This window comes from Ambystoma mexicanum, chromosome 6q (assembly GCF_040938575.1).
Source record: "Ambystoma mexicanum isolate Mex_15411 chromosome 6q, UKY_AmexF1_1, whole genome shotgun sequence".
In the NCBI taxonomy this organism is placed as follows: domain Eukaryota; kingdom Metazoa; phylum Chordata; class Amphibia; order Caudata; family Ambystomatidae; genus Ambystoma; species Ambystoma mexicanum.
This window is the reverse complement of record NC_090937.1, coordinates 90,444,046-90,467,761: the sequence shown is the minus strand read 5'-3', so window position 1 is coordinate 90,467,761 and position 23,716 is coordinate 90,444,046. Positions and strand designations below refer to the sequence as shown.

At 47.0% G+C, this 23,716-nt stretch overlaps 1 protein-coding gene across 1 annotated transcript in view; it reads right to left on the bottom strand.

Annotated features, from left to right (window-relative positions):
* LOC138515798 (probable E3 ubiquitin-protein ligase HERC6) overlaps positions 1-23,716 on the bottom strand; it is a 2,700,520-nt gene that overhangs the window by 1,129,869 nt on the left and 1,546,935 nt on the right. Inside the window, exon 14 of the mRNA XM_069630524.1 lies at positions 23,307-23,423. Within this exon, the coding sequence (XP_069486625.1) occupies positions 23,307-23,423 (117 nt within the window). The remainder of the gene's footprint in view (positions 1-23,306; positions 23,424-23,716) is intronic.

Here is a 23,716-nt window from a genome sequence, read left to right as displayed (position 1 = left end):
TCCATGGATATTTTTATTCTATATGATGTATTTGTGTGCAATTTCATAATCCAATACATCAGAACATTCGAAATTCCCAACTCCGCCATTTTCATCCACAACAAGTTGTGGACAACATTGTCGAATGCTGAGGTCATATCAATCATTGCAATATACACCGGATTAGAATTCTTGTTTTTTGCCCCAGCAATGACATGAGCAAGGATGACTGCATTTAAAGTTGTGCTCATACTCTTCCTGAAACCAATTTGGAATTTAGATTATAAGCCCTTTCTCTCAATGAATTTCTCTAGATCATATAAGAGTAAGATCGCAAAAATGTTTGCCTCAGTATCAATTAGAGAAATCGGGGGATAGTTTTCAGGAAGAGAAGGATCACCGCTTTTAAAAATCGGGACTATATTTGCAGTTAGCCATGATGATGTAATTTCCCCAGAATTAAAAATAGTTTCAAATTTAGTGTTTAAGATTTCTGCCCACATAACAGGATCCGCCTTGTAAAGACAGGGGGGAAGCCCGTCTGGTCCTGCAGCCTTCGAGTACGACAGACTTGAGATTGCCCAAATAATGTCACTAAGGCTCCAATTAAGCCGAGGGATATTAGTAGGGTCCAGTGGTAAACTAGGAACAAATCGAAATTTGTAGGGCAATTGATATTTGGCCGTTATGTACTTCTGCCATATCTGATCAGAGATGCAATTTGGCATAGGTAGTGAAACATTTTTAGAGTCAGCTTTTAAAGTGTGCCAGATTACACGAGTGTCATGTGACGTAATGGCACGTATTAATGCACAGTTCTCCTCATTGTGTCTTGAGATACGGGCAAACTTTAAATTTTGTTTGTAATGAGACAAAATTTCGCTCCGCCTTTCCCTAAAACCTTCACCACCTAAATTACTTTGTTTCAAGTGTCTTAGGGATTTATTTTTTTCCCTTTTCAGTAATTTACATTTCTGATCATAAATGTGAGTGTGTTTCACATTACTTTGATTTTTGCAGAATTTAGCCAGTACGGTATTAACTATTTCAGAGTACTCAATGCCAGAAGGTTTTTTAAAATTGACGCCATCTTGCCCGACCCGCACTGTTTCTAGCGATATCTGTTTGACGATCTGGTTACATAACCCATTGTTCCACCTAATGGAGTGCTCGGGGCGATTGATTTCAACCACTGCTAGTGTACTATTTGCTCCGAGCTGATAGCATTTCAGTTTCAAGGATGTAGTAAGTTGCGCATGATCACCAATCAGTATCTGGTCTATTTCTAATGGAGCCATATGAGTTATGAGGTTTCGAGTGACAAAGATAAAATCTATCATTGATTTCTTCGCTCTTCTTTCCCATGTTATTTTTGATTTCATGTCATTAGTCACAAGAAGATCCATATCCCAGTTAGTTAAAAGTTCTCTGAACTTAGCTCCTCTAATGCATGCTAAGGATGATAGGTTAGATAAGCCTATTTCATTAAGGTTTCTGCAGTCACAATTAAAATCCCCACTTATAATGATCTCACAAGTCTGATACCTACCAGCGATAAATTCTAAACACGCGTCAAGATCATCAGGCATCTCATCTATTGTTAAAGTGGCAGGATTCCAATATAAAGAGATGACAATTAATGAGGAATATCTAATTGAGGGTATATCAAGATGAATCCCTAGTAAACTTGCAGAGTCCCAGACTGATTTAGATTGAACTTTAAGAGAGGTGTTTATTGCAATCGCTAAACCTCCAAAGGGGCAGCCTTGTTGATGTTTCTTAGCTGGCGAGCTAAAAGTGGAATAGCCAGCCATTAATAGAGGTTCAATTTTCAACGATTCTTGAACAATGATTATCATTGGTTGTTCGTCACTGGTAAGATTGGAATACCATTTCATTAAATTCACAAAGCCACATGAATTCCAAGATATCATTTTGAGTTCTTTATGGTTAGGTGGCTATGTGACAGATGTTTTAAATGATGAAGAAGTATTGGAACACAAAATAGCCGAAAGCATTGGTTCTAGCCAAGGAAAACCTTTTGCATTAGCTACAACTTTCAAAAGCTCAACCAGATCCGGTTCCGATCCATCTTTCGGTTTGATACGAGGTCCACTCAAGTCAAAACAATTTACATCAATCTCTCTTGGGGATTCTAAGAATAAAGCAGCATCATCTTCAGACCCAATGGTAAGCAATACCAAACCCTCACTTTTTATTTCCTCCTGACTAAACCAAATAAATTTCATTACGGCCTCAGAGCTAAGATAACATACGGCCCTGAAATTATTTGATCTAGCCATAGAGACCCTGGTAATATCATCAGATTTCACCATTCTCAATTGGGTTATTTTGGAGAATAGAGAGAATATGAATGAGCGATTAATACGCCTATCTATCAGTTCTTCAGCGTTCCCCTCAAATCCAATAATATACTGCCTTTTCAAATCCAGCTGTGAGGACCTAACTGGATTTAACGCTGGAACATCGGGAGTTACTACTTTCAGGGAGGAACTAATTGATGCATGATGGGGATGATTTGATAAGATCCTGCTATTACTATTTAAATTCTGAGTGTCCACATGAGAAATTTTACTCAGGGCTTCATGGGCTTCATGATTGTTATACAAAAGTGGGTTGATGTTAATATTTTGTGATAGTGCTGTTCCTATTGGAGCGGTGGTACCCCATCCGTGGATATTTTTATTCTATATGATGTATTTGTGTGCAATTTCATAATCCAATACATCAGAACATTTGAAATTCCCAACTCCGCCATTTTCATCCACAACAAGTTGTGGACAACATTGTCGAATGCTGAGGTCATATCAATCATTGCAATATACACCGGATTAGAATTCTTGTTTTTTGCCCCAGCAATGACATGAGCAAGGATGACTGCATTTAAAGTTGTGCTCATACTCTTCCTGAAACCAGTTTGGAATTTAGAATATAAGCCCTTTGTCTCAATGAATTTCTCTAGATCATATAAGAGTAAGATCGCAAAAATGTTTTCCTCAGTATCAATTAGAGAAATCGGGCGATAGTTTTCAGGAAGAGAAGGATCACCCCTTTGCGCAGGACCATGTATAAAAATACGATTCTGGACCAGAGCGGTATCAATTGGTTCGGCATGATCAGAACAACTGAATTTAGGACTCTCAATAGGGAGCATAGTTGGTCCTCAACCAATACAATTTTTTTGCCCATACCATATACTACAGTTTCAGACTTAGTCCTATACACCACCTCTTCTATTGTGTTATTTATTTCATCAACCTCAACTTTCGTTGTTTTACCCATACCATTTACTACAACTAGGGACCTATTTTTAGTCTGCTCACATCTGTTGTTAATAATAGGTTCCCTAATCGCATCATTCATACATGCTTCACTATAAGATTTCCTTATTGGTAGATTCAAATTATCACAACCAGAGAAGCCTGCATGAGTAGTATCACTTTTCATCGTAAAACTTCTCCCTACAGTTGGGAAATAATTGTTTAAGTTGGTTTTTACTTAAATGCCTATCGTAGGTTCACTTACAGACACTACACATCCCTTATCCTGATGTTCCAAAGCCTTAAAAGACATCTTACATGATTTTAATTTGGTTAGCGGTTTACAATTCATTGTTTTCTCAGATGGATTCTTCCCAGGTTTGAACTGCCAGATTTAAGATTTGCAGTCTTGGGGGGAGCTACCACCTTCATTCGTGAGTTTTTTATAATACCATTTTGACTCGCTTCCTCTCATATATTAGTGGCAGGAGTAAGTGTGTCTTGACTTTCTTTGAACAATTGTTCTACATCAATGTGTTCCTCATCAATTAATTCTAAGCTAGGAACTGATCCAATATCCTTTCCTAATCCACCTTTCTTGTTGGTTAGTGCTTCCTTCCTTTGCTTGGCATATCTCTTAGCAGCACGTAAGTGGGTTCTTTTAGCACGACGAGACATGAAAGTAAATGTCTCCTCAGATGCAGGGTACTCATTCTCTGTCTTTTTTTGTTGTTCAATTTCTACCACTAAAACAGATGGACTGTCAGGTGTCTGTAATGGTGGTTACGTTTTGAAAAAGTGAGTTGCAATAGTGATATTCAATGCATCAACTGATGCTTTGATCTCTTTCAAATCGTTATCGCACTTGCACTTCACAGGCTCAAATAATATATTGTGACTATTCATTTGTTTCAGACAATTCATGCATTTGTCATGGCTCACTACACCTGCATTACTAATTCCTTGTCCACTGATTTCAGATTGAATGGATCTCAAGGTATCCACTGCAGTAATAAACTCCTCGATTTTATCCATTTTGGAACACAGGTAATGCAAAATAGCCTTGGTTTCCTTTAATTCGAGGTGAGTGAGCTCATGGCCCTTGTCAAGAAGATCTAAAATTTTGGTGAACACCGGGAGAGAGGTTTGGGATTGATGTTCAATTCCGCCCACACTATTCATCCCTGCTTCAGAATCATCCTGTGACGATTTGTTTGGGACATTGATCTGATCAGGCGAGTATGAAAGTGCATGCAGAATTGCCCCCATAAGTACCTAATCTGGTAGATCATCATCTGTCTTAGTAATATAACTACTATTAGATTTCCCAAAAATACCCATCTTTGTTGTGCCATATACTAATGGAGTCATCATACTAATAGATTGGTTGACTTGTGCCTCTAATGCGGCCATCTTCTGCATAGTGGTGCTAAATTGTTCTTTACTTGGAGTGCTGGAAGCCGATCTAATCATACTATCACTCGTATTCACATCTGCGCAATCACTTTTCTCAACCTTTAAAGGAACATGCATACAAACAGAGGAGACAGCATGAACTTGAGCTAAATGAGTAGCATAGTTATCAGTATCTAAACTGACCACATGGTCGGTGGGAATACCCCCAGCCAAAGCATCCATTAGTGGTGATTCATGGTATGAAGTGCGACCGTTGCACACCATAGAGTCAATGTTGGTAGATGTTAAAACATTCGATAGTGCCTCAGTGCAACGCCCACTTCGCAAGCCGTTAGCCATTGTTGGTAAACTAAAAATAGAAATAGAGTAAAATATGGAAATACGACAAAATTTAAAACTTACTTTTTGCAAATAAACAACTTCAAGAAGAGGCACCTATCCTACTGCAAAACCAGATAATTTCAAAGTGCCAGCCATATTGAAATGATTTTTGGCCCGACGTTATATGAGTTAAAAGCACCCGTACACCCCAGACAAACCAGACTGACCAGCGAGCAGCCAACAGTACTTTTCAGGTACTTCGTTGGTGCGCAGCGCGCTGGGCTGGCTGGTTATAAGGGAGTCACGTGGGTGTGACAATCATGGGGGCGGCCCGCCAGAACTCTGATGCACCTTAAAGTTAAACAAACAAAGAGTTTGAAAATGCAACGGTTTCAGCTAATACACGTGTCGAGTCAAAATAGACACACAATGTCCTTAGCAATATGCTCTATCAATGCACAATATGATTAAAAGTCCACACTATGGACACAGAATGTCCTCAATTGATCCGGACTATGGACGCACAATGTTATTAGTCAATGGTTAGTGTCCACAAGTGGTTAAAAGGGAAGTACCCGTTCACTCCTCCTTCTTCCTCTTCCAGGGTCAGGCAAGTCGTGTACAGCAGTTAAGGACGTCCTCCGGTAGACGGACTGACAGCGCCTTATAATGCTGGTCGTGGCTCCGTGGACGAGAAGGCAGTGCGGGAATAATTTGTTGCTCGACCTCAATTTCAACAGCCAACAGTACTTTTCAGGTACTTCGCTGGTGCGCAGCGCGAGTGCGCTGGGCTGGCTGGTTATAAGGGAGTCACGTGGGTGTGACAATCATGGGGGCGGGCCGCCAGAACTCTGATGCACCTTAAAGTTAAACAAACGAAGAGTTTGAAAATGCAACGGTTTCAGCTAATACACGTGTCGAGTCAAAATAGACACACAATGTCCTTAGCAATATGCTCTATCAATGCACAATATGATTAAAAGTCCACACTATGGACACACAATATCCTCAATTGATCCAGACTATGGACGCACAATGTTATTAGTCAATGGTTAGTGTCCACAAGTGGTTAAAAGGGAAGTACCCGTTCACTCCTCCTTCTTCCTCTTCCAGGGTCAGGCAAGTCGTGTACAGCAGTTAAGGACGTCCTCCGGTAGACGGACTGACAGCGCCTTATAATGCCGGTCGTGGATCCGTGGACGAGAAGGCAGTGCGGGAATAATTCATTGCTCAACCTCAATTTCAACAGCCAACAGTACTTTTCAGGTACTTCGCTGGTGCGCAGCGCAAGTGCGCTGGGCTGGCTGGTTATAAGGGAGTCACGTGGGTGTGACAATCATGGGGGTGGCCCGCCAGAACTCTGATGCACCCGTTCACTCCTCCTTCTTCCTCTTCCAGGGTCAGGCAAGTCGTGTACAGCAGTTAAGAACGTCCTCCGTTAGATGGACTGACAGCGCCTTATAATGCTGGTCGTGGCTCCGTGGACGAGAAGGCAGTGCGGGAATAATTCGTTGCTCGACCTCAATTTCAACAGCCAACAGTACTTTTCAGGTACTTCGCTGGTGCGCACTGGACTTTCGTGTTAAGCAGATGGGAGGTGTTATACGTGATTAAAAGGGACACAGCCCCTTTAAGAACAGAGACACAGGGAGAAGCGGGAAGAGGGCGGAAAGGGAGGGGCCAAAGGGAAGAACGGCAGTTATGTTGTAGGAGTGAATAAAGGCAGTTCACAGCAGGCAAGGCTCCGTCTCATGATTGCGCGTGAACGCATGTGAGTGAGTGAGAGCCTAACACAGGGCAATCGACCTTAGGTTGATCGAACTGCAGATTACATTATCACAACATGGAGGATGGAAATAAGTGCGGTTCACAGATACTAATTATTTGAAATGTAAATTATTCTCAGCAAATTTGTTTTTTTAATTCATCGCTTTATGGTGGATGCGGATGTCATTACGATTGGCCAAATGTAACACATGAGTAAACCTTTCCTTTAAATCCTGAAGCCATGCCTTTTCTGTTGGGGCTGGAACTTTCCTCTAGCAAAGGGCTGCCCTACACTGTGCCAGTACGAGGGCAACACCTAAGAAACAGTGCCTTGTGTTTGATTTCTCAGGGAAAAGGCCCATCAGCCAAACCTTGGTGTAAGTGAATATTTAATTCCCATAATCTCAGCAATCATGTTCCCTAGTACTGCCAAAACAACTCAACCTGCCTGCATTTCCAAGTCAGAGGACCAAAACCTGCTGCTTCTGTTCCACATTTTTTACAGCGGTTCGAGACTAAACCAAACAGATATGTTTTGGCGTATAGTAAAATTGGCAGAGGAATTTGTAATAAACTAATCAATATCTATAATTCCATGCAATGTTCTGTAATTTTTAACGTACTACAGCATAGTTAACAATGTCACCTGGAGGGGGCGCTGTTGCGCACATCTAAGATGGCTGCCTAGTTCCAGAGCTCCGGCTTCTATAAATCCTTCAAGATACGCATCCTCTCTCAGGGCCGCCCGCGAAAAAACAAAGCGCGTCGATCTGTGGCGTAAGACTGTGGGCACATACTGGGAAAAATTTGGGCCGCTACGCCGGACCGGGTTGAAGATACACCGTCCTGAAGATCCTGCGTCGGAGGCTGGGACATTGGCCGCCCGCGAGTTCCGGGTGATCTTCCCCTGGAGCCGCGGGGGGAGGGGCCGGATCGAGTCGGAGAGGCCGCGCTTCGACCAAACTCCTGGAGGTGATCGGACCATCGCTGCCGGCTAATGTTAGGGTGCCACGTCGGTATATATCGCCGCCGCGTACTGGGCACAACGACGCGGTGCCCCCCCGCCAACGGCCGCGTGGTGTGCAGCCGCCGTGCTACACGGGCCACTGTTGATCCGACTCCCGTGCCTGCAGAGCTGCCGTTGGCTCCCCTGATATCTGCTGCTGGTGGAGTGCCCCTCCACATGTGGACGGACGTTAAAACAAGTAAGAACAGGTGGGGAGGGTGGACACCCCGAACAGGATCTGCCGAGGAGGGGACATTTTATCCAGCTACAGCCCTCCCTGGGCGATAACCTTTACAAACCTCTCCTGCATGATAACTGGGTCTAAGCTCACTACCAATCCTGTATAGAGTCCGTACCATACGTTGGGGCGGACGGAGCTGGGGGCGCTGCAAGACGCGGTCTACTTGAATCTACACATGGGCCGATATGAGCAGAAGGGAGCACGCCCCAAGAAAACAGGCCCAATGGACTCCTTTGCCAATTCCCAGCCCAGCGGGTCCACGGCGCCCCCGTTGCAGCAAGTGGACAGTCAACCCGAGTTGCCAATGGAGGAGAGGGTGGACCGATTGATGGCTATGGTTCAGAACGGCTTCCTAGCGGTGAACACTAAATTGGATGACAGGGGCAACAAACAGCTCCTTGAGGGCGAGGGTGGACAAGGAAAGCACACGGATTACTGAGGCCGAAGGCAGGATCGCTATCAATGAAGACTCGATACTACAACATGGCCGCGATATTGCCCAGTTGAAAGGGAACTCCGGAAAACCCTTGACAAATGCGAGCGTTCCAGGAGGAACAATATCCGTCTGGTTGGCTGAAACCTTTGGCAAAGGGTCTATGGAACGCCAGGTAGAGGCCCTTCTGAAGGAACTCCTGGGTTCCGACTCCTTTTCGGACCATTTCCTTGTGGAGCGAGCACACCGTACATCGGCGCCTCCGCCCAGGCCTGGAGCTCTACCTCGTACAATAATTGCCCGCCTTCTCAATTATAGGGACAGGGACGCTATCCTGCGGATATCCAGAGATAAGGGCACCCTATTCCATGAAAACAACAGAATCCACATATATCCGGACTTTTCCACCAATGTGCAATCACTTAGGAGATCCTATGAGCCCGTCAAGAGACAACTGAGACTCCGCCAGGTCCCGTACTCCCTTGTCTACCCAGCGAAAATGGGAATTCAGCATGGAGGCAGGGCTCACTTTTTTGAAAATCCAACCGAAGCCATGCTCTACGTTGAAGCCTCCATCCCTCTACCGAGCCGGGAACGGGCCGGAAACCAGAATCTGCCGCCCCGGGGTGCGGTGGAGCCGGACGACCCCGCGGGGTGATATGTTTTTTGATGCCACACTGCTATAATGTTTTAAATTGAAGGCCGCAGGGTGGCCCTGAATGTAAATGTTTGTTGGAATGGACCCGTGCAGACTTCCTGGGTCGGCGGTCGTATGAGTGCAGCTGACACCCCCAGGAGTGTTCCTACGTTATGGTTTTAGGGGTACATCGTCCAGTTGGGGTTGATGATGCGGGAGGGGGTTGGGAGTGGAATAGGGATACGGTGTTGCCGTGCGAAATGCCGGGCTTGTTGGGGGAACCCATGTTTCGGGTTGTTATAGCGGTTAAAATAGAGAGCGGTTTTGCAGCGGGATACCCATTCTCCCTGCGACAGGGGCGGGAGTATGGATGTATGCCTAGTCTCAGGTATGACCATGACACAGGTCAATAAGGGCTTGAATGTTAAACTCCTTTCCTGGAATATTCGGGGGTTAAATAACCCGATTAAGGCAAGGAAGATCACAGCATACATCACACGCCACAACCCTCACATTCTTTTTATGCAAGAGACGCACGCGCTTGGGCAGGTCAATACTAAACTTTTACCGAGGTGGGGGTCGCACAGGTACTATACAGAATACTCAGCACAATCCAGAGGAGTGTTGACTCTCATACACCCCAAATTGTGTTTTAAATATCAGTCCAGCAAAATAGACCCACAGGGTAGATACGTACTGATGTGGGGGGAATTGGCGGGGTACCAAGTGCTTCTGATTAATACTATGGTCCCAATTTAGATGACCCACAGTTTTATTGCACAATACTGGATATGCTATCATCATCTGGGGAGACACAAATACTCTGGGGTGGCGATTTCAACATGATATTGGACCAATCCCTGGATCGCTCATCGACTGTCCCCAGAACCCCCTCCAATGCTGCACTGGTAGTAACACAATTAATGAAACAGATGGGTATGGTAGACGCATGGTGTGCATTACACCCAAGTGAGAAGAAATGACAATGCATTACTTACCTTAAAAGCATTTCTGATGGTTGTATCTGCTTAGATTCACATGCTGTGCATAGGTCAGACATCCAGTGGTCACTGCGGAGTATTGCATTTTGTTTTTCGTAGTCGAAAAGGGGACGTCGACAAGGCGTGTCTGTAACACTATCCCTATAGTGACGTGTGTTGTACCCACAATCCCTCACGCGTCGAGGTCCCTCTGTTTGTATTTTTCTGCCCTGAGGGAGCCTTCTAGACGTGAGTGAGTACAGAAAAGAGAGAAATATAGAAAAGGATGTCTATGTTCCTTCCATCCAAGCAGATACAACCATCAGAAATGCTTTTACGGTAAGTAATGCATTGTCTTCTGATGTTTGTTAATCTGCTTAGAATCACATGCTGTGCATAGACTAGCGAGCAGTACCCGGAGTTGGCGGTGGGTTATGAGAAGGAACAGTAGAGAAAAGATGTCTTAATACTGCCTGTCCCACCTGGGAGTCAGATCTAGAGTGTGCATCTAGACAGTAGTGTTTTGTAAAGGTGTGCACGGAACTCCAGGTAGCCGCTTTGCAGATGGACTCAAGGGGAACATTTGCAATGAATGCTATGGACGCCCCCGTGCCTCGAGTAGAATGTGCTCTTGGCCTAAAGGGCAGTTCTCTCTTAGCAAGAGTATAGCAGAGAGTGATGCATTGAACAATCCATCTAGAAATAGTGGACTTTGAAACTGCATCCCCTTCTCTTCCTGCTGCCACGAGACGAAGAACTGATTAGTCTTCCTCAGTGGTCTAGTTCTTTCCATGTAGAACATGACCGCTCTGCGGACATCTAGTGTGTGCAGAGTCCTTTCTCCCAAGTTGGAAGGATTTTGAAAGAACGCTGGTAGTTCTATAGACTGGTTTACGTGGAATTTTGAGATGAATTTCGGAGCAAACCTTGGGTGAGTGCGTAGAACCACTTTATCTTTGTGAACTGTAACAAAGGGGTCTAGAACAGAAAGAGCCTGTAGTTCACTTACTCTCCTGATGGAGGTGATAGCTATTAGAAAAGCAGTCTTAAGAGTGAGGTCCTTAAGAGATGCTTTGTGCATGGGTTCAAATGGTGAGCCCATGAGTTTGGTAAGTACCACGTTAAGGTCCCATCCGGGAGCTGGGTCAGCTATCGGGGGGTGTATTCTCTTTACTCCCTCCATGAAGGCCTTTATAATAGGGATCTTCCACCACAACACTTTGAGTTGGGAAGTGGTGTATGCAGAAAGTGCCGCTAGGTGGACTTTAATGGAATTGAACACTAGACCTGAATCCAATAAATGGGTCAGGTATAGAATAATATGTGTGGGAGAGCAGTCAATTGGGTTGATGCTCTTTCCTCTGCACCAAATGACAAATCTTTTCCATTTGCTAGAATAGCAGTGGCGAGTGTTAGGTTTTCTGGCTTCCCTGAGGATGTCCATGCATCTCTGTGGGAGCTGTAGATGTCCAAATTCTATGATCTCAGGAGCCAGGCTGCTAAGTTCATGTTCTGGGGGCATGGATGCAGAGTCCTGCCCCTGTCTTGTGACAGCATGTTGTACAGGCAGGGGAGTTTCACTGGGGGAGATAGAGACATCTCCATCAAGTGAGCGAACCATGGCTGTCGGGCCCACAATGGGGCCACCAGTATCATGGTTACTTGTTCCTGGTGCATCTTGTGCACTAACTTGTTGAGAAGGGGAGTCGGGGGAAAAGCGTAAACAAATCTCCCTGACCATTGAATCGACAGACCGTTCCCCTTGGATTGGTTCTGGGGGTACCTGGAGGCGTAACTTTGGCATTGTGAGTTCTCCAGGGTTGCGAACAGGTCTATTTCTGGGAACCCCCATTGCGTGAAGACGTCGAAGACGATGTCTTCGTGCAGTCGCCATTCGTACTCTTCGGGCAGGGGGAAATCTCTGCTGAGTTTGTCTGCCAGCAGATTGAGTTCCCCTGGTACATGTTGTGACAGAAGGAACATATTCTGTTTGAGAGCCCACTTCCATATGTTTTGGGCCAGTTTGGACAGTCCTGGAGAGTGGGTTCCCCCCTGCTTGTTGATGTAATACATGACAGTGGTGCTGTCTGTAAGGACCATCACTGTCCTGCCTTGTAGGTGTTCCTTGAAGGCTTTTAGCGCCTTGAACACCGCTAGTAGCTCCAGAAGATTGATGTGTTTGGATGCTACGTTCGGAGTCCACTCTCCGTGAGCAGTCTGATGGGATAGGTGAGCCCCCCATCCTGTGAGGGATGCGTCTGTGGTTAGAGTGGCTTCCGCCGCGGGTGTGGCAAAAGGTTTCCCTTTTTCTAGGTTTTCCTTTGTCCACCACCGTAGCGAGAGAACTAAGGCCTGCGAGACCACCACTAGGTCGTCCCATAGTCCGCTGGCCTGACACCACTGGCTGTTGAGCCACTCTTGCATTGGGCGCATGCGCAGGCGCGCGTGAGGTACCAAATAAATACACAACGCCATCATGCCTAGCAAGCGCATTGCTTTGCGTACCGTCACCTCTCGACCGGTCACATATTGAGGGATCTGAAACAACATGTTTTGGACCCTCTCTTTGGAGGGGAAGACGAGGCCGTCCTTTGTTTGAATTAGAGCCCCTAGGAATTGTTTGATTTGGCTGGGGTCTAGGCTGGACTTCTTTTCGTTGATGGAGAAGCCCAACTGGAACAAAAGGTCTACAGTCTTTTGGGTATTGGAGAAGCATGTTTCGTAAGAATCCCCTGTTATGAGCCAGTCGTCGAGGTAAGGGTAAACTGGGATGGACAACCTGCGCAGGTGGGCCGCTGCCACTGCCAGCACCTTTGTGAATACCCTCGGTGCTGATGCTATGCCGAAGGGTAGCACTCTGAACTGGTAGTGTTTGCCCTCTATCATGAACCGGAGGTATTTTCTGTGCGCTGGCAACATTAAAATATGAAAGTATGCATCTTTCATGTCCAATGTTGTCATGTAATCTCCCTGTGATAGCAGTGGGATCACTTCCTGTAAGGTCACCATACGAAACTTTTGGGGTTTGATGAACTTGTTCGCTGGGCGCAGATCTAATACAGGGCGCATGGTTAGATCCTTTTTGGGCACAATGAAGTACACTGAATAAATACCTTCCGTTACCTGAGATAGAGGCACGACCTCTATGGCTCCTTTTTCCAGCAGTAGTTGTACTTCTTGTAGAAGGATGGCAAGATGTTCCGGTGACATGCGTCGTCCCCTCGGGGGTTTGTATGTTGGGGAACTGTTGAATTCGATGCAGTATCCGTGGGCTACGGTGGAAAGTACCCAGCAGTCTGACGTTATACCCTTCCATGCTGGAAGAAAGGATGTTATCCGGCCCCCGACCGGTGTTGCATGGGAGGGGACGCAAATCTTCGCGTCACTTGGTGTTGTTAGGGGCTTGGGAACCTCTGGGGGTGGACCCTCGCCCTCTTCCTTTGCCCCGGCGCTGTCCTCTTTGGCTGTACTGGCCACTATTGGTCTGGAAATTGGTGGCAGGGTACTGTTGCTGCTGGTTTTGTTGTTGGCGTTGGCCACGAAAAAAGCGTTTGTTGCCATAGCCGTGCCTGGTAGAGGGCTTAGAGATTTGGTCAAGAGTTTTGATAGTATCAAACTCTTTTTTAGACATCTCCAGAGCCTCATCCACCGCTTTCCCGAAGAGGTTTGAGTCTTCAACAGGTTTATTTATTAAAGACGCCTGTGTCTCCGGTTTGAACCCTGAGTTGCGCAGCCATACGTGTCGTTTTAGGACTATTCCCTGAACTAGGGAACGTCCCGCAGTTTCTGCCGCATCCAGAGAGCTCTTTACAATACTCTGGTTGACCTGGGTTCCTTCGCCAATAGTTGAAAGCAGGCGTGTACGTAATGGTTCCGGCGCTTCTTCGGCGTCTTTGCGCAGTTTGGCCCACTGCGCGTCCGCATAGCTAGCGAGCAAAGAATTGTTGTTGGCAATTCTTGCCGAAAAGGCGGCTGAGGATGTAACTCTTTTTGCAAGGGCATATAACCGCTTGCCCTCCTTGTCAGGTGGTGCCTCACTGGTGGAAAGTGGTACCCCTGCCCTCTTTCTTGTGTTGGTTACTACCAGGGAATCCGGAATGGAATGTCCCCTGATGTACAGCGGGTCTGAGGGTGAAGGAGTGAAAAGTTTTTCAATTCTAGGATTGACCCCTCTGATTAGTGCGGGTGTGGACAGCGAAGGGATGATTCTTCTCTTCACCGAAGCGAGGAGAGGAATTGTCTGACTGACCGGGGGTTTCTCCTTAATTACCCTTTCTACAAAGTCTAATTCAGGGGAGAGCTCCCCAGTGTCCAGTTCGAAGTGTGCTGCTGCTCTGCGCAACAGGGCATTAAATGTGGGTTGATCGTCAATGGGAGACGTGTTTCTAACAGGTGAATTGTCAGGAGGATTTAGGTTCAGGACATCAGTGTCGGAATATATTGAAGGGGATTGCCAGGGGTGAGAAGGTCCTTCTTCTGGATTTTCTCCGAAGCCTTCTCCTACCAAGTCTGGGCTGTCTTCCAGACCTTCCTCCTGGTTCCGTCCCTCTTCCTCGTCCATAAAATCATCCTCTTCCTCAAAATAATGTTCTTCCCCAGTGAGGTCGTACACACTATGGAAGTCTGAGGCTGTGTCCTGGTGGGGATTGACTAGTCTTGGAATTCTGCCCCTGGGGTCCTCCTGAGGCCCTTCTCTTATTCTCTTTGGAGTGGGAGGGTTTTGGGTATTCATAAACCTCTCCATTCTTTCCATGCAGAGATGGAGCCTTTCCATGGTTTCATGGGGTACCCCTGAGCGGTCTAGCGGGGGAAAATTGGGGTCTTGTAGCTGAAAACGGCTCGACCTCTCCCACAACATCGAGGAAAGTGTCCCGTCGCCCTCCGAAAAGCCTTCAGGTGTGCTGGGAATCCCTTCGACTGAAGGAGATTTCCCTGTGTTTTCGGCGTGTCTTTCGACCTTTGCGTAGCGCTCGACGAGTCTTTCGGCGTACGCTTGTGGGCGTCGGCTACCACGATCCTCGCCAAGCTCTCAGCGACTCGTTTGTCAGCGGAGGGCTGTGGTTTCGACGTTATGGGTGTCGATCGCTCTACGGCGGCATGCGCCTTCTGCTGTTGCGCTCTGGCCGATAATTGGGGGTGGCGCCCTTATTTGCCGAAAGCCCAGTCGCTGGTCGCGGCTGCGGTTGCGAGAGGGGCTTCGAACCCGAACGGTCCGAGGAGGCCGCCGGTGAAACCTGCGTCTCCTTGGGCGCTGATGCTCTTTTTGCCTTCGGCAAAGAAGAGCCATGGGTTGTGTGCTTATGTGTGGTCTTGTGTGCGTCAGTGTCGCCGGGGTGTTCATCCCCATAAGCAGGGCGTGAGCCGAGCCCGTCGGGGCCGGGGACAGACGACGAAGCGCGTGTGCGCTCTCTAGGGGGGTTTTCGACTTCCGTAGCGGAGGTCGTGGTATCACGTTCCTCGTCACTGTCGGAGGTAGCGACGGTGGGTGGAGCGTCGGCCTTCGACATAGCGTAGGCCGCCCACCTCTTGACCCTACGGTCTTTTAGAGTCTTCGGCTTAAGAAGCCGACAAGCCGTGCAACCTTCCTCTTTGTGATCGAGGGGCAAGCAGCGGTTACACCGTGAATGCTTGTCCTTCCAAGTAAACTTGCCCTTGCAAAGCGGGCAAAACCTAAAGGGTGTCCTCTCCATAGGCGAGGCAATAAACGTGATAACCACCCCAAGGGAAAGGAAGGGGAAAAGGAAAGGCATTCTCAGAAAAGAACTAGAGATGTCCCACGACCCCCACTCTCCCTACTGTATTTGGCCTGCGAGGCCAGGCCACGTGTTCGGCAACGCCGAAGGATCTCCTCCGCTCGTCCCCTCCGTCGAAGATCTTGCTCGGCGGAGACAGCTTCACAACAGCGTCGAGGGGGGGATCGATATGTTCTATATTAATATAAGAAAACGACCAAAGGTCGAGGAGATGAAATCTGCAATGTCTCTCGAGGAGCTCCGCGTAAAGGCGACCAGTAGCTGGGCGGAAAAAAAACAATCTGAGGGACCTCGACGCGTGAGGGATTGTGGGTACAACACACGTCACTATAGGGATAGTGTTACAGACACGCCTTGTCGACGTCCCCTTTTCGACTACAAAATGCAATACTCCGCAGTGACCACTGGATGTCGGACCTATGCACAGCATGTGATTCTAAGCAGATTAACAAACATCAGAAACACCTTTTACTCGTCGGTGCACGATTCTCATTCGCGCATTGACTATTGGATCGTTAGTCAGTCCCTATCTGGGGCGATCTCCCAATGTCATATACATCCCCGTACCCGTTCGGATCACGCTTGACATTAACTTTAGTGATGCCTCCCCCCCGGCGAGAAGATGGAGGATGCCCCGTGCAATCCTAAGAGACCCCAACATATGCGAATCGTTGCATACAGAGATTGTGGAGTTCCTAGAACTAAACGAGGGTTTGGTTGCCACTTATGCCACACTTGGGATGCATTCAAGGCCTGGGTCCGGGGAGCCATCCTGGGCAAGTCGACTGGTATGTTGAAGTCGGTACGTGAGGGTTTGGGGGTGGCCGAGACAAAAATTGACCTGTTACAGACTGAGTACAGCATCACACAGGATAAGGGAACCCTGTCGCAAATACATACCACGCTAAAAGAATTCCAAAAGTTGGCCCATAGAGAAGTTCTCTATATGGCTGCACCAGCCAAAGCCCGACGATACGGGGAAAGCAATAAGGCTGGGAGATTCCTGGCCAACATGCTTAGAACTGATAAGCACCATAACCCGATCCCGAGCATACAGACACCGACTGGAGGGACGGTAAACAGATACCGAGACATTAACTCTGCTTTTACTGAGTTCTACTCCTCCCTCTATTCCAGCCACGATAAAAAAAAAAAAGAGGACACGTTTCAATATCTAGATAATCTCGACCTTCCCACATTAACGGCTGAAACCCGTAATACACTAGACATGCCAATCACATCAGAGGAGATTACAGAGGCCATAAAAGCTCTATCGAGCTGCAGTTCCCCTGGCTCGGATGGCCTTCCAGCGGAACTATACAAAGAATTCTCTAATGAATTGGCCCCGATACTGCTGAAAGTGTGGGAAGAGGCAATGAGCCTGCGGGTTCTCCCGGAATCGATGCGAGAAGCAATCATCACTGTCCTTTTGAAACCCCCTAGACCGCCACAAGACATGGCGTCCTATCGACCCCTGTCTTTAATCAACACTGATGCAAAAATCTTCGCAAAAGTGCTGGCCACAGACTCCTGCCATACATGCCGATCCTGGTTCATCCTGACCAGGCCGGCTTCATACCAGCCCGATCCACGGCTCTCAACCTGAGACGCCTATTTAATGTTATGGCACAGATAGACCCAGATGCCAAGGCGGCCGTGGTCGCATTAGACGCCGAGAAGGCTTTTGACTCTGTTTCCTGGGCATACCTCTTTCTGGTGCTGGAGCGGTTTGGTCTCGGCCAGTACTATATTAACTGTGTCCGATTATTATATACACAACCGACAGCTAAGGTCCTGACTAACACCACTCTCTCCCCGTCATTCCACCTACACAGTGGGACCAGGCAGGGATGTCCCTTCTCACCCATACTTTTCGCTCTGACCATTGAACCAATGGCGGAATTCATACGTCAGAACCACTCACACAGAGGTCTTAGGATGACCTGCCCCCCTCAGATAATATCACTTTACGCGGACGACACTTTACTATATGTCCGTGACCCCAAAGAAAATGTGCAACACATCATGTCCGACATACATGAATTCTCAGAACACTCGGGTTATAGAATTAATGTACCGAAGTCAGAAATATTTCCCCTTACTGACGGCACGGGAGACCTAGCTGAAATAGAGGGATTTAGACCTGCCCCCACCAAGGTACATTACCTAGGGATAATGGTCGCCAGAGATAAAACCCTGCTATATACGCACAATCATGGGGAACTGTTGTCAACCCTTTCGACCAAATTTCAGATGTGGGCTAGCCTTTCACTATCCCTGTATGGCAGAGTTGCGCTACTCAAAATGGTGGTCCTCCCCAAGCTCCTATATTACTTCAATAACATCCCACTTTGGCCTGGTAAACCCTTCTTCTCGAAAATTAAATCACTCGCCTCCTCGTTTATCTGGAATGGGAAAACTGCCAGGATGGGGTGGGATAAGATGGTTGAGCCTTTCGTGCAGGAAGGCATCGCGGCACCAGGCTTCGAGCTTTATTATTTATGCGCGCAAGCGCAATTTGCAAAGCATTAGTTCGACCCAGAGGACACTGCCCCCCACATATTGATTGAAAAGCACTCTGTTCGCCCAAACAACATACGCTCAGTCCTTCTTAACCCAAGCTATGGGGACATATGCCCGTTCGATCCGGTATACACGGCCACTCATGCTTGGGCCAGAATTTACAAGAGGCTAGGATTGGAATCCCCCTACGACCCGGAAGTCCCCCTGTGGGATTTCTCCAGTGTTTCCCCCACATTTGATCGAGCCCTCCAGCAATCCTGGGACCCTAACAAGCTTTTCACACTACGCGACATGTTCCCAGATGGTGAGTTCTGTGACCTCACAGGCTTTACTGAAGCGGCGGGGAGGGGCCAGCTTAAACGCCTTCAATATTACAGGATGAGGGCTGCTTTCTCGGCAAAGTGGCCGACATTTCCGCAGGAACCCCAGTCCCATGCATGCATTAGGTCAATAGCGTCCATGGACGGTCACGGCAAGGGTGTCTCTATGCTATATTCATTGGTGCAGACCCATTCTCCATCGCGCAACACAATGAGAGAAATCTGGGAGCGAGACGTGGGCACTCAGATAGATGAGGTCCGCTGGGCCCGGTATTGTCAGCTTACTCGATCAGTGTCCATGAATGCTGGGCTCCGGCTGATTCAGTTCAAAGTTTTAAACCAATTACACTATTCCTCTGCCAGATTAGCTAAATTTGTGGAAAATTGCACAGGTGCCTGCCCCAAATGTGACGCCCCCAATGCGGGGCCTTATCATATGTACTGGTCATGTCTGTTAATTGTGGAGTTCTGGAAGGAAGTCACGAGGCTCCTTGAAGATATCACGGCCATACCGGCGACTCTCTCCCCCCTGAAATACTTGTTGGGCGATATAGGCAAAGTAAAGGAAACCACGAGGCGATTATTTAACATCTCTTGCATTATTGCCAAACGCTGTATTCTTAAATGTTGGAAGTCCTCCACCACCCCAACCAGAGCCACTTTCTTAAAAGACCTTTGTATGGTAAATGACGATGAGGAACTATTTGTATTGTCGGTTCCGTCACCATGTCGCCCCAAAGATATTTGGTCATTGCTACGCTTTTACCTGTGCGACCTGGACTCAGATCCTGATGCAACACCCAGGTCCTCGCCTTGATCTGCAATGTCTACTACTCTTGTACTGGTTGCTCTCATATCTGAAAACTGTGATGTCTTCCTCTTCCCCTCCTCCCTTAAAATGAAGGCTGTAAAATAATTAAGCTATGTTTTGATATGTTTATATTGGGCCTCATTACGACCCAGGCGGTAAGGGGTTTACGGCAGCGTTAACAGCGCCGACCCTTACCGCCTGAGTACGAGGTCCCTTAGCGCCATGGCGCTTTTAACACCTGCTTTTAGCAGGTGTTAAAATCCATGGCGCTAAGGGACCATGGAGTTAATTACGCCACTGTAATTTACGGTGGCGTAATTAACGCCTTCCCCACTCCCATTATGCCCTATGGGGCAAAAATGGGAATGGGGAAGGGTAAATGGGGATTGGGGACTTACCGCCCCCGCCAACCTCGGAATGGGGCGGTAAGTCCGCCAACCACCATGGCGTAAACGTAGTTTACGCCATGGTGGTAAAGTCACGGCCCAGGCGGTAACTTACCGCCTGGGTCGTAATGAGGCCCATTGTGTCTTGCTGCTGACCTACTCTCTCAATAAAAATATGTTTTAAAAAAAACAATGTCACCTGACCTTTCCCCCCACTAAAAAAAAAAATTAATCCCCCAAATGGTAATCCGCAAAACTTTCATTTGCCCGTGAAAGCCGTTCTCAAATGTTACATTTATTCCTGGGGTTGCAAAAAGTGATACATTGTGTAAGCATGTAACAACGCTGCGCAGTGGCAGCTATTTTATGCATTGCCCTCCATGTGGTGTGCCTCTTTCGTTTTTGGTGTTTTACGAAAGCCAAATGCAAGGACTGCAATGATATCGGATGTGCCACGTTTCATTCAATTTGGACGTGTACAGTGTTAAGATTCTCATTATAGCACCTCGTGGCAAACTGTGCCTGTGCCACACTACTTTGATACCTCTCAAGATCCAGAACTGCAATGCAGCAACATAAGTGTGTCTACAAATATTCATGGCTGTTGCCCAGCCCATATCAAGAGATTTATGAGCCATTGAGCTGCTTAAAATACTCAGCAGAGACCAATGTTCATTAAATGGCGGCAAACCTTCGACAACATATGGCGAGTGTGCCACATTATCGAAAATGTGGGGTTGAAGGACAAACCAGCAGTACTCCTCTAACTCGACAAGGAAAAAGCGTTTGACCGCGTAGAGTGGTCATTCCTGTTCCATACGATGGAGGCGATGGGCTTTGGGGCCTCTTTCTTCCACAAGATACAGGCCAACTACAAAAACCCCATAGTCCGCTTGCAAATAAATGGGCAAATGTCACGGCCCATCCGGCTCGGGAGGGGAACTAAGCAGGGATGCTCCCTATCCCCAATCCTGTATGCTATCCATCTAGAACCCTTCCTCTCTAAGATCAGGTCATGTGGGGCAATTCGGGGAATTCCACTCGGGGGGAGGGGGAGCTCATAAGGATAGCTTAGGGGCAACGTGGAAGCAAGATGACACGGAGCAACACAAGTTCGATCCCCGGGTCCGCACTTAGAAACCTCTGAGTATAAATAACAAATCATATCATATCATATTATAAGATCATGGTCTTTGCAGACAACATGCTCATGTTCCTCACTGACCCGGAACAATCCTTCCCAGCCACGATTCAGGAAATGGAAGCATTTGGAGAGGTAGCAGGCTTGAAGGTGAACATATCGAAGTCCGAGATCCTAAACCTCACACTGACTGGGGAAGTCCTGACGAAGGCACATTGCTGCACACCGTTCAGGTGGGCAACACAGGGTATCAAACTACTGGGAGTGACGCTAACTAAACCTCTAGCGGGACTATATCGGGCAAATTACCACCCCCCATTGGAAATTATCAAACAGCAGCTGAGCAACTGGGGCCCCTTAGCAATATCTTGGCTTGGGAGAATCAACACTGTTAAAATGGTGATACAACCGAAGATATTGTACCCATTCCAAGCCCGCCCGATTCCAATTCCACCAATGTTCTTCTGCACTCTGAACCCGATGCTTACAGCGTTCGTGTGAAACAACAAAACCCCTGCGGGTTGCACTCAAGACACTTATGGCCATGCTACAGAGAGGGGGATTGGGACTCCCAAACTTTCACCTGTATTTCCTAGCGGCTCAGCTACAATAATTAAAAATTGGTTCTCGGAGAACCCCAAATAAATGTGTGTGAAGATGGACAGAGCAGTGACAGGTATTCCCTTGAGAGGGGCCCTATGGTTGAGTAAAAAGGATACACCTCTCAATATGCACAAAAGCGGCATTACGGGGCTGTTATGGGACACATGGGATAGACGGCCCGGGGACATGGCATAACAACGTTCCCATCTCTGTTTACCCCACTATTCCATAACCCCCAATTCTCCCCGGGAATGGTGTGGGGGGCATTCTCCAAGTGGAAGGCGGCAGGATGTAATAAAAAAGGGGGTATGTTCCAGGTCCAGACAATGCAAAGCGGAGCTAGGACTGTCCTAACATGGTAGAATACAATACTTACAGCTCCGACATTGGCTACCAGCCCCTAACAACAAGGCTGCTGCCGCCAGACCCCTAACAGAGTTTGAGAAATACCTCATGTCCAGCCCGGGAGACAGGAAACTAGTCTCCACAATTTCTAAGATACTGGCAGATGAAGCTCCCATGCCACCAAATGTGTATATGGCTACATGAGAAAGGGTAGTGGGTGAACCCATCAACACAGAAGCGTGGGAACAACTTTGGCGGGATATCCCGAAGCTTACACGGGCGGTGCAATTGAGAGAGCTGTGATATAAGATCATGGTGCACTGGCACTACACACCAGCGCAGCTTCACACAATGGGGGCGGGTGTGTTGGCACGAGTGCGGGAAGAAGGGTGACTGGGAGCATATATGGTGGTCGTGCCCATAGTTGACGGCCTTTTGGGAGGCAATAAATGCCAATATGACGAACATGTTTGGCATACAGACAAAGAGAGGGGACAAAAACTGTGTGCTGAGGCTGGCACCTCCTGAGGAATGTGAGTTGTCTAAGAGGAAAGCACATGCAATCTTCAATCTTGCGGCCCTCTTGGCGGTTGCTCGCTACTGGAGAATGAAAGACCCCCCAAGTGAACGGGACTGGTATGCAACGGTTTGGAATTTTACAGCGCTGGAGTGGATGACATAAAAGTTGCAAGGACATAGCGCCACATTTGTGATGGACTGGGCCCAGATCTTGTCGTTTCTACACGATGACTACAGAGAGTCTTACTGCCCACAGAAACTGTGTTTATTGGGCATCAACTGACTGTCCCGCGTGAGTAAAACTGCAACTAACCGACTGTCTACTTATAGGGGGAGGTGGGAGTGGGGAGGGCAGTCGATTGTGGGGGAGGGCACAGTGTTGATACCTATAAATGTCTAGAAACAAAACCTTTTTTAAAAAAATGAAAATACTCATCATGGGGCAATAGCGGCACATTTTGGAAATTGTATGTATACAAATTTATGGACCATGATCATCAATCCTTTCCATCTGAGAAATTGGAATGGATATCCACCTCTCGACTTTCTTCTCAAACAACTTGAGCATCCTAGTATATTTTTCTACGAGGAGGAAAATAGGTCTCCTGGTCCCACTGTTTGTCAACACTTTGGCCATAGGTCCGACGTACAATTTTCTAATAATGTTTAGACAGTAGAGTCCAAACACCAATATTCGTAGTACTTCAAATTGATAAGGCCACACTCAACCGAGCCAAAAGCCTTCTCGCTGTCAGTACCTTTTCTACAGACCCACGGGTCCCATACAAGAAAAAATATTCCATTCTTTGATCCAACAATAACAAAAATAAAAACAGGTACTCACTGGGTTGTGCTGAAAGGTGTGCCAATTTGCTATGTCGCCAACGATAAGATTGAACTGGTTGATTTCGTTGATATGGAACTGATGGACATCGACTGTAAAATTAGCTTTCGTATTTGCCTACAACAGACACAATATTTTATTTTAAAGAAATGTGTGGATGCTATATTCAGGTGTTTATCTCATGAATTAATTCACATCAATGTCTACTCTAACACTTATGATATCCAACCAGTGATTTACGGGCGAAAACATTTTCTCTTAACCCCTGACCACCATGGAAGGTATGTCCAACCTATTATATATCTTCTATGATACAGATTTGCAAGTGAAGTTGAGTACATTTTAAAGTGATACAAACTTGTAATATTTACCCTAGAATATTGGCAAAGCCAATACATTCGACTTTTGAA